We start from the raw sequence: 14,409 nt of genomic DNA on the forward strand, positions 1-14,409 counted from the left end.
GTTCACACAAAAAGATCGGATTTTTTCAATAAATCAGAACTGAGCATTAAGACCTGCAGTGTGAACGTAGCCAGAGACACTTATTATCAAAAGTTCTATAAAATAATGATATTTTTCCACTTGTGAACAGCTGTGAGCTACATCCCTGAGAAAGTGGTGGCACGATCAGGGGAGACGGTCACGGTATACTGCATTTTCAACGACCACAGCGTCAACGCCAGCACGGCCATGTGGATCCTCAACTACACACATCTGCTTGATCGCAGCCAGTACCACCCAGTCAACCAATGGGTAAAATACAACTTGCAACTTTAAAAAGGGACTTATTATGGACTATTACCCATTAAATGCAAGTCTTCCCCTGTTGACATMTTTTAATTCATTTKAAAAAGAAAACATTTCTGYGMCGCTATATAGTCATAAACCCCTCTATCAAACTAGAATGGGCCGCTCTGGAAGCTGGAGGTGGGGCGGGGTTTGAATCACCTCGTTTGCATTTAAAGAGACAGCCTCGAAACGAGTTGATCTGAGACATCTGAGAAAAGAGGGGCTTGTAGAGTTACAATAAGGAGGAATTCAGACCAAAGCATTGCAGATCCACTTTATATAGACCCCAAGTGAACGATTTYAATGTGAAAAAGAAGAATTTAAAAGAAGAAAACAAATATTGACTTCTTTCAAACCAGGTCAGCCGGGTCACAGTCCGTGCTTCAGACACTGGGATATATGACCTGCTCAGGTGCACACAGAACTGGAGCCACTCTTACAGCCAGATATTTGTAGAAGGTGAGAACCGTTGTTCCGAACCGTCCGACACTTTCAACACCAAAGATAACAGAAAGAAAGTTTGTTTTTGACTCTAAACTTCATTTTTCTTTGTAATTCAGGAGGCGCCATYGATATAACCTGTGTTACCAACGGTGACCTCGATGCCATGGTCTGCAGATGGAAGAAAGATGAGTGGACTAAACTCCAATTCAAATACAAGTAAAGCAGCCCTTATTATATTCAAATGTTCCCCGTGAAGTGTGTTTATATGTGATAATAACCCCCACCCCCAACAAACAATTAGGAGTCAGTGTGCCAAAAACATGGAAGCAGCTGAACACAATGTTCCAGACACACCCTGGAAATACGTTTGTGCAACTCTGTGCTTCTACTTCGGTGCCATCGTTGTGTCAGGCATCAGTGAAAGAGGGAAGGYCCTCATTTATATCAACCACAGCCAAACTAATACATTTACTGGAGATAGACAGAGTGGTAATTATAAAAYTTAATGACAACTGTTGATAACCGGAGCACAAACATGTTAAACATGTGTGAATTCTCATTGTATTTTTGTAATTTTTATAACTACACTTCAAAAAATTACCCATCTAACCAAGCCTTAGAATTGTCTGTCGAGCCAAAAAGTGTTTTTGATTTTGTTTTGCTTGCGTGGGTACTCCGGTTTCCCCCACACCCCAAAAACATGTACTATAGGTTGCCGGGACTTGCCTGGTTAAACAACGCTAAAATCAAAAAAATAAAATAAAATAAGTCTAATAAAGGGGAATTATCTTCCTACACTGGCAGATTATTCCACTYAACTTGAGAAGATTTTGACTATAATGTAATATTTGTGTGCATATCTTCAGATGTCTGATTTTTGCAGCGTAACAGCCTTTTTTTTAGCTTCATCTTTACACCTGCAAAGTTTTAGTTCAAGATCTTGAAGCATTTTGGCTCCATTAGTKTGGTAAAAGTTGCCCACAGACAAAAACTAGTAGACAACACCTGTTTTAGCAACAAAGACCTCCTTTGTTTTAGTTTTTCCTCCTGCRGTAGAGCACGTTTTCACATTGACACACAGACACGCTTGAAACAATTTGAAGTTTAAAGAAAAAGAGCTTTGTCRTTGCAGATGGAACCAATTGTTTTTTAGTTGAACTAAAAAAAGAGAATGTAGATTTGACACTAAAATAAACACACTTCACTCCACTTTATTAAATTGAGAMAAAGAAATGTTTCGACTTGACTTATTTCTTTGTTTCCTCTCAGGTGGGTGGATCTGCCGTGTGACGAGATGGAGAAAAAAGAGCGAGCGGGTGAGACCGTGGGGACGACGGGACCCACCTGCATGCAGGTGACCTCCAAGCAGAAAGCTTGCACCATCCACCCTCTGAGGATGAACTGCTACAAACTGTGGCTGGAAGTCCCGTCCCATCTGGGTCCAGTCAGGTCCAAACCAGTCTACCTGTCACCTATAGATCACGGTGAGCAAGACACGCAAAATCTTATTATTTATAACAAAATAGGCGCTTTTTTAAACAACCCTTCAATGATTTGATTTCTTTATGATGTTGAAATAAAACTTGTTAGCTGCAACTGACTAATTCTGGTGTTAACAACATAAAAATGAACTTACACTGTAGCTGGCACTTTATTTGTAATGATTATGTACATTAAAAGAAAGAACTGRAACTAAAGATGAAATAATTACACAAAGATCATTTTATGTTTAAAATAAAAGTTTTACATGAACAAAGACATAAAACTACATACAACATTATCATACCATTTAACTAAAACCTTAGTTAAAATGATCAATATTAGTAAAAACATTAGTGGTAAAAAAAATTAGGGATGCACCGATATCAGGTTTTCTCAAATCGAGTACAAGTAGTACTTCAGATTGGGTACTTGCTGATACGACACGAGTACTTACTGAGTTAGAACTTAAATATTATGCAGTGATTATAAAAACACAATTTTAAAATTAGAATCTGGCTCTAAATCAGATACATGTCTGATGTTTGTCAAAATGAACCAGTGATTTATAATCCAGGTCCTCGAGGACCATTTTCCTGCATGGTTTAGTTGTTTCCCTKCTCTTCAGCAAGTGTTTAAGTTTTGTAGAAGCCTGTCAATCRCTCATTCATTGAAATCAGGTGTGCCAAAGCAGGAAAACATCCAAAACATGCAGAATAGTGGTCCTCAAAGACCAGGATTGAGAGCCACTTATATAAACGGTCTTACTGCATTTCTYAGATGTTTATGACTGAGAGGTGGGGGTTTACAGGTCGATCTAAATAATGATATTAACCTTGAGTCGTGCAGTTTTTAAATCTTTTATCACCAMACGTCTTCAGCTACAGAACTGCCATCCATCTCCTGAATGACTGAGAATTCACAAACATCTAATAGTAACGGTTGAACCGAGTTGATACYAAAGTGGATCAATATTTTTGTTAGCTTTACTTGGAGCACGATGCGTTGCTCTCATTCCATAAAATACACACTTCACCRAAGCATCCGGTCAGAAGGAGGTTAAAATGTAAACCAAGAACTAAACAAGCATGTCAGATAATTATTTTATTGGTTCTGATTGAACAACAACCTCAGAACCAACAAGCTAAGTAGCATCCACCGTAACGACCTGTTGTTTACTCCTGTAAACTGTCAACTTCTGTGCATGCGTATCACATCGGTGGCACAAAGCTTTCACACTGGAGTCTAATGGAAGTTGCATTTAAAAAGTGAACATCCATGCAAAAAAAGAGTATCTTTGTGTCGGGCATTTTGACTGAGTACTTGTAAAATGCTGGTATACCCAATACCAGTATCAGTGCATCCCTAATAATTTACAACACTGAAAAAAAACCACCTGTTGGATTAATGACTGTATTTTAATGATATTTATTTCTCCACACATCATAAAGATTTACTGAAATTTTATGACACATGCTGAACTTCTGTCTGCCTGACCTGCAGTAAAACCTCACAAACCCACCCACGTGAGCGCGGTGAGCCGGAGCAGCGGGGTCCTGACGGTCAGGTGGGAACCTCCGTCTCTGCCGATCGAGGGTCTCCAGTGCCAGTTCCGGTACCACTCCCTCAGCGTGATAGAGAAGTGGACGGTGAGATGTTGCATCGGTTTTTCATCATCAGTCCAACAACAGCCGGTTCCCCTTCAGTTCGTTAACATTTTGTACACATTTTATGTATAAAAATATGATATTGATTGGGATTTCTGCAGGTCCAGAGTCCGGTGCGGGTCCCCTGGGCAGAAGTAATGGTACCAAACATGTGCCAGGTGTATGTAGTTCAAGTACGCTGCATGCACATCAACGGGATGGGCTACTGGAGCGAATGGAGYGACTCTGTCAACTCCACAACTCAAAACAGCAGAGGTAGACTTTTAATACATCTACGCTTTGAAGACAACAGCTTTGTTTCTTAGGTGCAGCATTGTTCAAGTGAATGATGGAGTATTATGACCACACTACTAGATTTCCTTTTTTAATCAWGGGAATAAAGTCATAATTTTACATGACATGTCCATTCTTCATTTCTAGTTTGGCTCACATGTGGACAGCCTCTAACTGTGTCACTGTTTATAAAGTAGTCTGATTACTTTTTGCTCACTGTTAGTGTTATATGTTTCCATCCACATTATGTGACGATTTAATCTGTCAATGCAGCCATTAATATGCCATACAGCTTCAGTTTATCATATGAATCCATAGAGTCGTTTACACCAGTGGTTCCCAAACTTTTTATCTTCTGACCCACAAAATATCCATGGCAAAAACTCGTGACCCCAAATATTACTGGTCTGAGTACACAAACTTTGTTAATAACCCTAAAAACACAGGCTTTTTGACAATCTAAACAGCTTATACACAAAACTATTTATTTATACTTATTTTGTGTTTTTGTAATAATTATAGGGAAAATACAGTATTACATCAGCAATTATTTTATTACCCTTTAAATTGATTTCTGGAGATTATCCAAGGTGCTTCATGACTCATAATTGGGTCCCAAGTCCAACTTTGGGAACCAAAGTGCAGTGGTTCCAAAACTTTTCAGCTTTTGACCCACAAAATAACAGCAGAGACCTGTGCCCCCAACTATTTTTGGATGATAAACATTTGTATCAGGTCAACTAAACATAGGCATAGTAACAATATTTTTAAACTACATTTATCCATTTTAAATATACTAACCTCACTCCTTTGTAACAACTAAGGCAAAAATGTAATTAATTCAGAAAATCTTTTCAGGACCCCACTTTGATGTTTCGGGACCCCACTTTGGGTCCCGACCCCAACTTTGGGAAACACTAGTTTACACAATCGTTTCAAAGTCCTGCTACTGATAACATATCAGCATCAAATTATTAAAATATTAAATAATTCCTTATTTGTAAAACTGATTCTAAAGTATACCTTCACAAGATAATCAACCTCATTTTAACGCAGCGGTAAGACTGATTTACTTGTACTATTATGACTTTGTTCTCATAATATTCAGCCTTTTTTTGCAATATAACAACTTYATTCTTGTACAACTTATTTTTCATAATATTAAGACTTTTTAAATTTTACAACTTTATTCTCATACAACCTTTTTCTCCTAATATTATGACCTTATTTCTGTAATTTTACAACTTTTTATTCTTGTAATATTACATCTTGATTCTCATTATATTCAGACCTTTTTCTCGTATTATTATAGCTTTATTCTTGTACAATTTTTCCTTGTAAATTATGACTTATTGTACAATATTCTTTGTAATATTAAAAATACTTTTGTACAACTTTTTTGTCCTAATGTTATGATTTTGTAATTGCAATATTACAACTTTTTATTCTTGTAATGTCACAACTTTATTTTTGTACAACTTTATTTTTGTACAACTTTATTCTTATGATATTACAATTTTATTCTTGTACAACTTTTTATTCTCATATTATGACTTTAGTCTTGTAATATTATGACTATTCGTGTACAACATTTTTTGCACAATATTCTATATTAAACAAGATTAAAGCCATAATGTAAAAAAAAAAAGTCAATACTGCTATAATATTAAGCAGTATTGACTTTTTTTACATTATGGCTTTAATCTTGTTTAATATAATAAAAAAAAGTCTCAAAGTGTGGCCTTAGTACTCCATAGTACAAGTGAAATCTGTCGTCACATGAAACCTTGTAGATGGAAACACACAGATACCTTTATTTTATATTCTGCACTGCAGCTCCTGATCGTGGACCTGATTTCTGGAGAATCCGTGAAGATGATCTTTACAGAAACACATCTAACATCACTCTGTGGTTTGAGGTAAAATTTAAAAAAAAGAGGGAAAATATAAAACAGTTTGACAAAATTGCTCCTCTTTGTAAACTTTAATAATATCGAAATATTAATTTCACGTTTTTGTTTTCCAGCACCTCCCAGTCTCTGGAAGATCCTTCTGCGTGGATGGATTCATCGTTCAGCACCAGACCAGGAACGGATCTGTGCTGAGGAAGCAGATTGACCTGSTGTCCTCCTACAGCTTCGAGTGGAACCAGGAGCTCCAGACGGTCTCTGTGGAAGCGTACAACAGCCTGGGGAGCTCCAGCAGCAACACCAACATGACACTGGAGAAACAACCTAAACGTAAGCAAGAAGGAATCCAACAGGAAGGTGGCACAGTCTCAGAGGAAATTAATCTACTTAGTACACAATAGTAAGAGGCTCTGACCTCAGAGCTGGGATCTGGACCTGTTCCTGGGGAAAATATTTAATCATCATTACACTGGAACTGCAGGAGAAGCTCACATTATAAACAAATAATAAATTATCTGGGTTTGCGCTGAACAACTCAAATGAACAGTATTCATGTAGAGAAACAGAAAGTGAGGAGTAATCAGTTAAAACCGCCGATACTTCCATTTTTACTGAGAGATTCATTAACAGTGATTACAGTGAAGCACAACATGGCAGCTAGTGTTCTGCTCCTGGATTCAAACTTCTGAGAAATACAAATGAACCAAACATGTTCAGGAAGCTGATGATAAATWACCTAATGGAAGGCAGGGTAATATTTATTTACGGTTTGTTTTCTTTAAACATTTTAGGAGAAAAACATCACTTACCGGTAATGTTGGGTTTTATCAACCAGGAGAGCTGTTTTTATTGTATCATTCATTTGTACCTGACCAGTTTACGTCTACCTGCCTTTACAACACATAACGGGAGAAAAAAATCTGTGTTATGGAACAAAAACATGGATCCAATTTAAGCATCAAAACATGTTTCAGWAGACTTTATATAAAAAAATGTAGGTGCAGAGTCCATTAGCGTTAATGGTGTGAGCGAATCGAAGAGAGGCAGAAAGGTTCAGTCACAGTATTCTGTATGTTTATGTGTAATTTACTCAGAATTAAGAGCTGAACACGGTTTTTCTCTGAAAAATAACCAGTTTTTGTAATTCTGAAAACACAGCTTGTTAAAGTTTTAAAGTACACACTTAAAAAAGCATCAAATTAAAACCAGCAAACTGGTGCCCAGAAAACACTGAAAAGACAAAATCTTACGGTACATAAGATATAATATTTCAATTAATATTATATCACTGAATCATTAAATACATGTCTGTACACAGTGGCGTGCACAGACATTTTTGGGGGGCCTGTGCTCAAATGTAAAAAAAAAACAAAAAACGACTCCTTGTGCAGCACAAAGACACACCGGCTGTCCTGGTATTGTTAAATTAATAAAAGGCGGAGCTTGTAYGTTGTGTTTATCTATTTAATATCCAAAACACCACATGTTGATTTATGTAACAATCAAATGGGCAACAACAGAACAAAGACTAAAGACAATTTTTGCAAACTTTAGTGTCTATAAAACAACTACACTGCCTGGCCAAAAAAAGGTCACACTCTAATATTTCACTGGACCTCGTTTAGCTTTGATTACAGCACACATTCACTGTGGCATTGTTTTTGATAAKCTTCCTAAACCTGACAAACTGCAGCAACCACAGATCACAGCACTGCCCCCACAGGGTTGTGGATCCTGGAAGACGATGGGTTTCCACTGTCCTTCCAGTTTTTAATAATGTGTTGGACAGTTCTTAACCCAGTTTTAGTTTTTGCAATCTCCTTAGATGTTTTCTCTGTTTGCTGCCAAATGATTTGACCCTCCTCAAACAGACTGACATATTTTCCACGACCACAGGATGTGCCTTTCCATGTGGTTCTTTACGAAATGAGAAGTAACTCACGGCATCATCCATCTATCCATCCATTTTCTGTACACGCTTATTCCTTTCAGGGTCACTGGTGCGCATATCCAGCAGTCGCAGTGCGAGAGGCGGGGTACACGCTGGACAGGTCGCAAGTCCATCACAGCTCACGGCATCAGTTGGGGTTAACTAACTTGTTGCCAGCTGAACGATAATCACCCATGCAGTAATTATCCAATAGGAGGCTCGTACCTATTCGCTTAGTTAAATCCAGGTGGCAACTTTTACAAAGTTGCTCACAGCTTCCCTGTTCTTAAGAATCTTCCTTTCATCTCTCCTTCATTTGGCTCAGAGAGGTCTGTTTCTGTTCACGCTCTGGATTCAAATGTTTCAGCTTCATGTGTCTGATATTTTCATGCAAAATTTGTTTGGCTCAGTTCCAGCCCACAGATTGCACTAACCAGATACAGCAAAGAATGAGGGTCCTTTGGAGGCCCAGATGTGGTTTGCCAAAGGTAGTTTGTGCAGGGGGCCAGCACCACATAAAACAAGTTTCAACTGGGCCAGTTGTGGTTTACTTTCTTAAGAACAGTGCCATCATTGCCAGACCTGGCCCACATCTTGACAAACCTTTCCACGCCAGCAGTGTCATCTTGACACCAGCTCTGGCCCACACCTATCTGCTTTGTCTCCCTCATCTTCCACGCTCATAGATGTCCTCCTGCAGGACAGGACAGAGCAACTTCTCTGCTGCAGCAGCCTAGAAGACCAACAAATTGAAATATAATGTTTATTTGGGTAAAACTCCTTGGTCAATGCACAATAAATAACATTTAGACTCAACTGGTTTCTTCGTGTCGCTGCTCCTTTGACGGCTGTGSTCCTGTTCTCCGACACAGGCCGCTGTGTGCGTTCCTTCCGTGTTTCGATCGTAAACAGCACCTGCGTGTCTCTGTCCTGGAGCCTGCTAGACGTCAGCTCAGTCCCAGTCTTCATGGTGGTCCAATGGTTCCCAACAAGCCGGCAGGACTCTGAGGACTTTGGCCTGAGAGGACAAACGTGGGCCAGACTGCCTTACACTGAGCAGCCCAAGTTGTTAAGAGGTGAAACCTTTTCTTTGTGTTTTCTCTATTAATAATGTTTAATATTCTTATCCAAACTGACCTGTTGTCATTTTGACTTATTATTAAAGGGAATTTTTTTAGTTCAGAGGAGTACGGTTTCTACCTGTACCCCGTGTTTGAAGATGGAGAAGGGGAACCGGTGTTCACTTTAAGTACGTGCAGTATTTTGTTCACGTTTTTGTCAACGCCAGTTTTTTTTTTTTACAATCAGTGTGTTAAATGTCTGATGTGTATTTTCCTTTTAACACAGCAACAAGAGGAGACCATGCTGCATACATTCTGCTGATGTTCATCAGCTTCCTCTGTATCGTTGTGCTGGTCACCCTGCTTCTCTCCCAAAACCAGTAAATACTCTTTATGTTTTCATTTTATTCAAATATTTGACCTTTTTTTTGTAATAATAGACTATTAGACCTTTATGAGAAATAATGGCAATTTCTGATGTGCCATCTAACACAGGAAATTATTCATGAARAATTAGAAAAGTGACATTTAACAGGTCACAGGGGGGTAATTACACTCGTTAATAGGAGGTGAGGGAGTGGTGCAGTATTTTGCATTTATATATTGTTTTATTTCCAGGATGAAGAGGTTTGTATGGAAGGATGTTCCCAACCCAAATAAATGTTCGTGGGCCAAAGGACTCGACTTCAAAACGGTAAAAACATAYAAATGATGTTGAATGTTTCTGTGGAACAATCTGCAGAGCCCCCTAGTGGTCAGAAAAGGAAAAAAWTTGGTTTCACTTCATTGAAATCAGAAATTAGAATCTGTTAACSTTTTAATTTAGGTAATGTGTTTCAGTTTAGTTTATTTTCATTCCCTTTTCCCTGTTATTTTGTACTTGTTTCATCTACTTTTAGTTTTTTTAATTTTTACCCAATTTTCTTTGCTCTTTTCTGATTTTTAACCCATTTTTGCTCTTTCAACTGATTTTTTTAACCTTTATTTCAACTGGCAAAACAATAAGAACAGTTTCCTATTTACAATGTTGGCCTGAGAGTGCAAAAACACTTAAAACACTTAAAAATGGGAAGATGGGGAAGGGAAACAACATAAACAGTACATAAACTTTTTTACTTTAGTTGACCTACTTTCAGCAAAAGTTAGCAAACTGAACGTGTATTAACAGTTTTGCTTTCAGCATTAAGCATTCTCTTTGCATTTTCGCAGGAAATTCAATTTCTCTAGTTTATTTTGTTGTTTTATCACTTTTTGGGAAGAAATCGTGCTTTTAGTTTATAATTTACCCTCTTTCTCTCAGTATTGTTAAGTAATTGAGAGGATTTAGTGACACACATCACAGCCAGATAATCTATAGTCTCTGTGGTGAAAAAAAACTATTATAAGATGGTTAATTAATGTTTGTTTTGAGCTAATATGAGAAACCTAATTTTAAATATCAGAAATTTGATTCAGTTAATGTTTGTTAATCGTAGACTACAACAGCATGAAGTGTGTGAAACAGGAGGTCTCCTGGGGTCCCGAGGCTTTACTGGTGTGGCTTAAATGAAAATAAGAGCCAAACAGCTGRCATGCCTTGTTCTGATTATGGTCGATYGATCTGCTACCAGCTCCTCTGAAAAGGTCCCTCATAAGGCTGTGTTCACTTCAGGCAAATTCAACCCATATCTGATAATTTWATGACAGTCTGAACAMGACAAATCTGATTTTTTTTTTCAAATCCGACCCAGGCCTTTTCAGTACGTGGTGCTGAATCGGACACTTATCTGATGTTTTTCAAAGCGACTGTCGCWTTACATCTGACTTTTTCATCAGTGAGGTGGGGGCGAACGGATCAATAAAYACTCTACCCTCCAGTCACGCTGTTTGAATCTGCAGCTCCACACGTCTTCAGCTACAGAACAGAAGTGCAGCTGCTTTGTCTTTTTTCTTTTCATTTTCCGTGTCCTGGATGACTGAGAGTCCGCAGAAACATGATAGTAACCTCCAACTTCGACYGCGAACCGCGTCCATCCTAAAGTTCGATACTTCCAGCACTACTTTTCAAAAATAAAATGCTTCACCGAAGCACCCGGTCAGAGGCAGGTTCAGATATAAACACTGAACTAAACAAGCAGGTTAGATAATTATTTAATCAGCTCTGATTGCACAGCAACTTCACAGTTGATAACAAGTAGCATCCATGCTAACTCTGTAAACAAACAGCAGCTGAATGTGACGTCACGTCTTTTCTGCACATCAGTGCCGTGGAGCGTTCACACGGGAGTCTGATGGAGTTTGTGTTTAAAATGTAATGTGAACGTTCACGCCGAAAGATCTGATCTTTTACCAAAGAATCAGAATTTAGCATTAAGACCTGCAGTGTGAACGTAGCCTTAATAACATCATGTCATTTGTTTAGTGTTCATCAAAAATACGAAACCTGCAAAATGTTGTTAAAGCTGTTTGGACTTGACAGCCTCACAGTGAGAATAAAGCTCCCCTCTAAACCCACAATGAAAAGATTAGACATTTTTTAAAATGTAGAATTTCAAAAACATTGTATTTTTTTTTAACTTAAGTAGCTATGTTTGTACAGAGCAGGAGTCTGCAACCTGCGGCTCTGGGGCCACATGTGGCTCTTTGTCCCTCAGCAGTGGCTCTTTGAAAATGTAACCAAACATAACAGAATATTTTTTTGTTTGTTTTTTATACTCACAACAKAGATCAATTTGTATCCAAATATGTGATCAATACTAAGACAAAAAGTAAAACATGCTAGCCTGCTATGTACTTAAATAGCTTCTTTCTATGATATTTCTCTCAAATCCATCAGAATTATCTTTAAAGAATTTGAAGACTACATAATTATAAGAATTAGATTTWAAAAAATGCCTGAATATTTCAGTTGTACTAGTTTTTATGAAATTTGTTACAAATTACATACAGTATTTTTCTTGTTTACATGAATATGGTCTTTTCATTTGTCCTGATGTGTAATAATAATAATAAATAGTAAATTTCACAATAGATTTTTTGGTTTTATAATGTCGCCTCTACTGGCCGTACAGGTTCCCAAAATGGCCTCGAAAAGGCCCAGGAACCACCAGTTGATAASTGCAGTTGTAGCTTGTTTTGCGGCTCTGGACAAATTTTATCAGTGCATCAAGTAGCAGAAATGGCTCTTGTGATTGTAAAGGTTGCAGACCCCTGGTACAGAGTCATAAGGCTTTTCATTGGTTTTTACTCATCAAAAGCCAGCTCAGAGTTCTTGGACACATCATGTATTAATCCCAGTTGTTTTTAATCTTAATGAAATAAWAATAACCAATCTGATCCGACATTACACCCAGAATGGCGCCAAATAAAGCACAAAGTCATCTACAGTATTTAGAACATTCAGAAATGTTTTCATGAATGTTAGCTTGTCAAAGTAAGCTAAAGCTAGCTGTCACGTTGTCTCGTCTTAAAAAAAACTCTCTCTCCTCCTGGCCACACCTCCTCGCTCACCCGCCCTCACCCCCTYAGAGTCTCCACTTTGTATGCATTTTTCAAATTTGCGTTGGGGGCGGAGTTRCACTTTAAATGTCCTTTAAATGTCCTCTCTGAAATGGATTTGTTTTCTCTGTCCAGGTGGACCCCTTTGAGCGCCTGTTTTACTCTCCAGAAGGTCTTCCAACCCTACCGCTGCCCTCTGAGGAGATTTCTAAAGTCATCATTATAGACAAAGCTCTGACGAAGGCCTTAATCCAAACCCGGAGGTCCCTGACCCCCCTGACCCCTGACCCCACCGCAGCCTCAGACAGCTCCTTCCTGCCGTGGTTTGATCCGAATGTTGAGCAGTCAGCAGAAAACGGAGCCCCGACCCCAACAGCTTCAACTCAAACACTGGACGAATTACAACCAACTGATCCGATCGTGGCCCACATTCCAGCCGACGCCCCCAGCTCCGCCCAGTCTTCCGTCACGTACTCCAAAGTGCTGCTCTCTGACGCGAAGCGGGACCGGCAGCCCGTGGAGCTCCACTTCAGGGACGGCAGCAGGAGCAGCTCCAGCGACGAGGGCAATTTCTCTGCCAACAACTCGGACATTTCGGAATCCGCCGCCGGGGGCCTGTGGGAGCTGGACAGCTGTCCCGGAGCCGAGGYGGACGATCCGAGGCGCTCCTGCTCCTACAACTCGGTGGAGGAGCTTTCAGAGACGTCGGAGCAAGAAGATGAAGAAGGAGCACCGGCGGAGCAGGGGAGGCACCTGTGTTACCTCGAATTAAAATACCCCGAGGGTGAGGAGAGCGAGGAGGACGAGGAGCGGAGAGAAGAGGAGGCAGAAACTGAGCTCCTTAAAACGGTTCTGAGCAGAGAGGACTGTGTGGAGCTGCGTCCTCTGCTCAGCCCAAAAGGTTCCGGTCAAACCGACAAGCTGCTGGTGGCGTCAGCGCGTGGCTTCCCCTCTCTGTACCTGCCTCAGTACAGAAGTGATGCGTGCACGAGACAGTTCCACACACCTGACAGCAAACCATGACTCTGGTCCAAACTTTACTCCATTGTGCTGTGAACAAAGTCACGCTTACGCAGATCGTTTGTTCCCATCAGACAGCTGGAAAATGTTAAAAAACATAATAATAATACCTCAACTGTGAATGTGAGTGGAAAACTGTTAATTATTATTATTAAAGATGTCCARAGGACACACTTTTCATGAACAGGTTTTCATGAATTATTTTATTTTACTAAGCTCAGATTCCACTGTGACTCACAGCAGCTGTTCAGTATTTGTGATTGATGCAAAAAAAAAGGTAAATAAAAAAATGTAAAGAGATCAGCAGACCAGTTGAAAACACTGGGACTTGTGTTTTACGTAGTAACACAAAAAAGATTGATATCTGCTGGTTTCAGACGTGTAGATGTTTATTTTTACATTTAAATGTTTGCTTTAAGACAACCTTTTAGCTTTCTGCTGAATGTCTTTCTGTTGTGTTTGTGTTAAAAATAAATATGGGTAGAAGAAAAAAAAGAATATAGAAATGCACAAAGACAAAGAAAAGTCACGATCTACAGATATTCGGTTCCTTTAGTTGGACACTAAAATCGAGGCAAAACCTGATGCTTTCTTTAAAAGGAAACATATCCTGCTTTTAAATCTGTCTTTTCAACTTTAAGTTCAGTTGGGGTCTAAAGTGGAGCTGCAATGGTTTGGTCTGAATTCCTCATTATTGTAACTCCACAAGCCCCTCTTTCACCCATTTCTCTGAGGTGTGTCTCAGATCAACTCGTTTTGAAGCTGCCTCTTTAAATCCAAATGAGGCGTTTCACACACACACACACACACACACACACACA

The 14,409-nt window shown here is 39.1% G+C and overlaps 1 protein-coding gene across 2 annotated transcripts in view; it reads left to right on the forward strand.

The window, feature by feature from the left end:
* lepr (leptin receptor) overlaps positions 1-13,777 on the forward strand; it is a 28,240-nt gene extending 14,463 nt beyond the window's left edge. For both annotated transcript variants that reach the window (XM_014014298.1, XM_014014299.1), the window contains 13 exons: positions 131-291; positions 687-786; positions 888-987; positions 2,041-2,255; positions 3,754-3,899; positions 4,019-4,172; positions 6,027-6,109; positions 6,217-6,430; positions 8,903-9,106; positions 9,196-9,279; positions 9,378-9,471; positions 9,710-9,785; positions 12,704-13,777. In XM_014014298.1, coding sequence (XP_013869752.1) covers positions 131-291; positions 687-786; positions 888-987; positions 2,041-2,255; positions 3,754-3,899; positions 4,019-4,172; positions 6,027-6,109; positions 6,217-6,430; positions 8,903-9,106; positions 9,196-9,279; positions 9,378-9,471; positions 9,710-9,785; positions 12,704-13,591 — 2,519 coding nt within the window. In that variant the 3' untranslated portion in view covers positions 13,592-13,777. The remainder of the gene's footprint in view (positions 1-130; positions 292-686; positions 787-887; positions 988-2,040; positions 2,256-3,753; positions 3,900-4,018; positions 4,173-6,026; positions 6,110-6,216; positions 6,431-8,902; positions 9,107-9,195; positions 9,280-9,377; positions 9,472-9,709; positions 9,786-12,703) is intronic.
* Positions 13,778-14,409: the final 632 nt, after the last annotated feature.

This window comes from Austrofundulus limnaeus, unplaced genomic scaffold (genome assembly GCF_001266775.1).
Source record: "Austrofundulus limnaeus strain Quisiro unplaced genomic scaffold, Austrofundulus_limnaeus-1.0 Scaffold113, whole genome shotgun sequence".
NCBI lineage: Eukaryota > Metazoa > Chordata > Actinopteri > Cyprinodontiformes > Rivulidae > Austrofundulus > Austrofundulus limnaeus.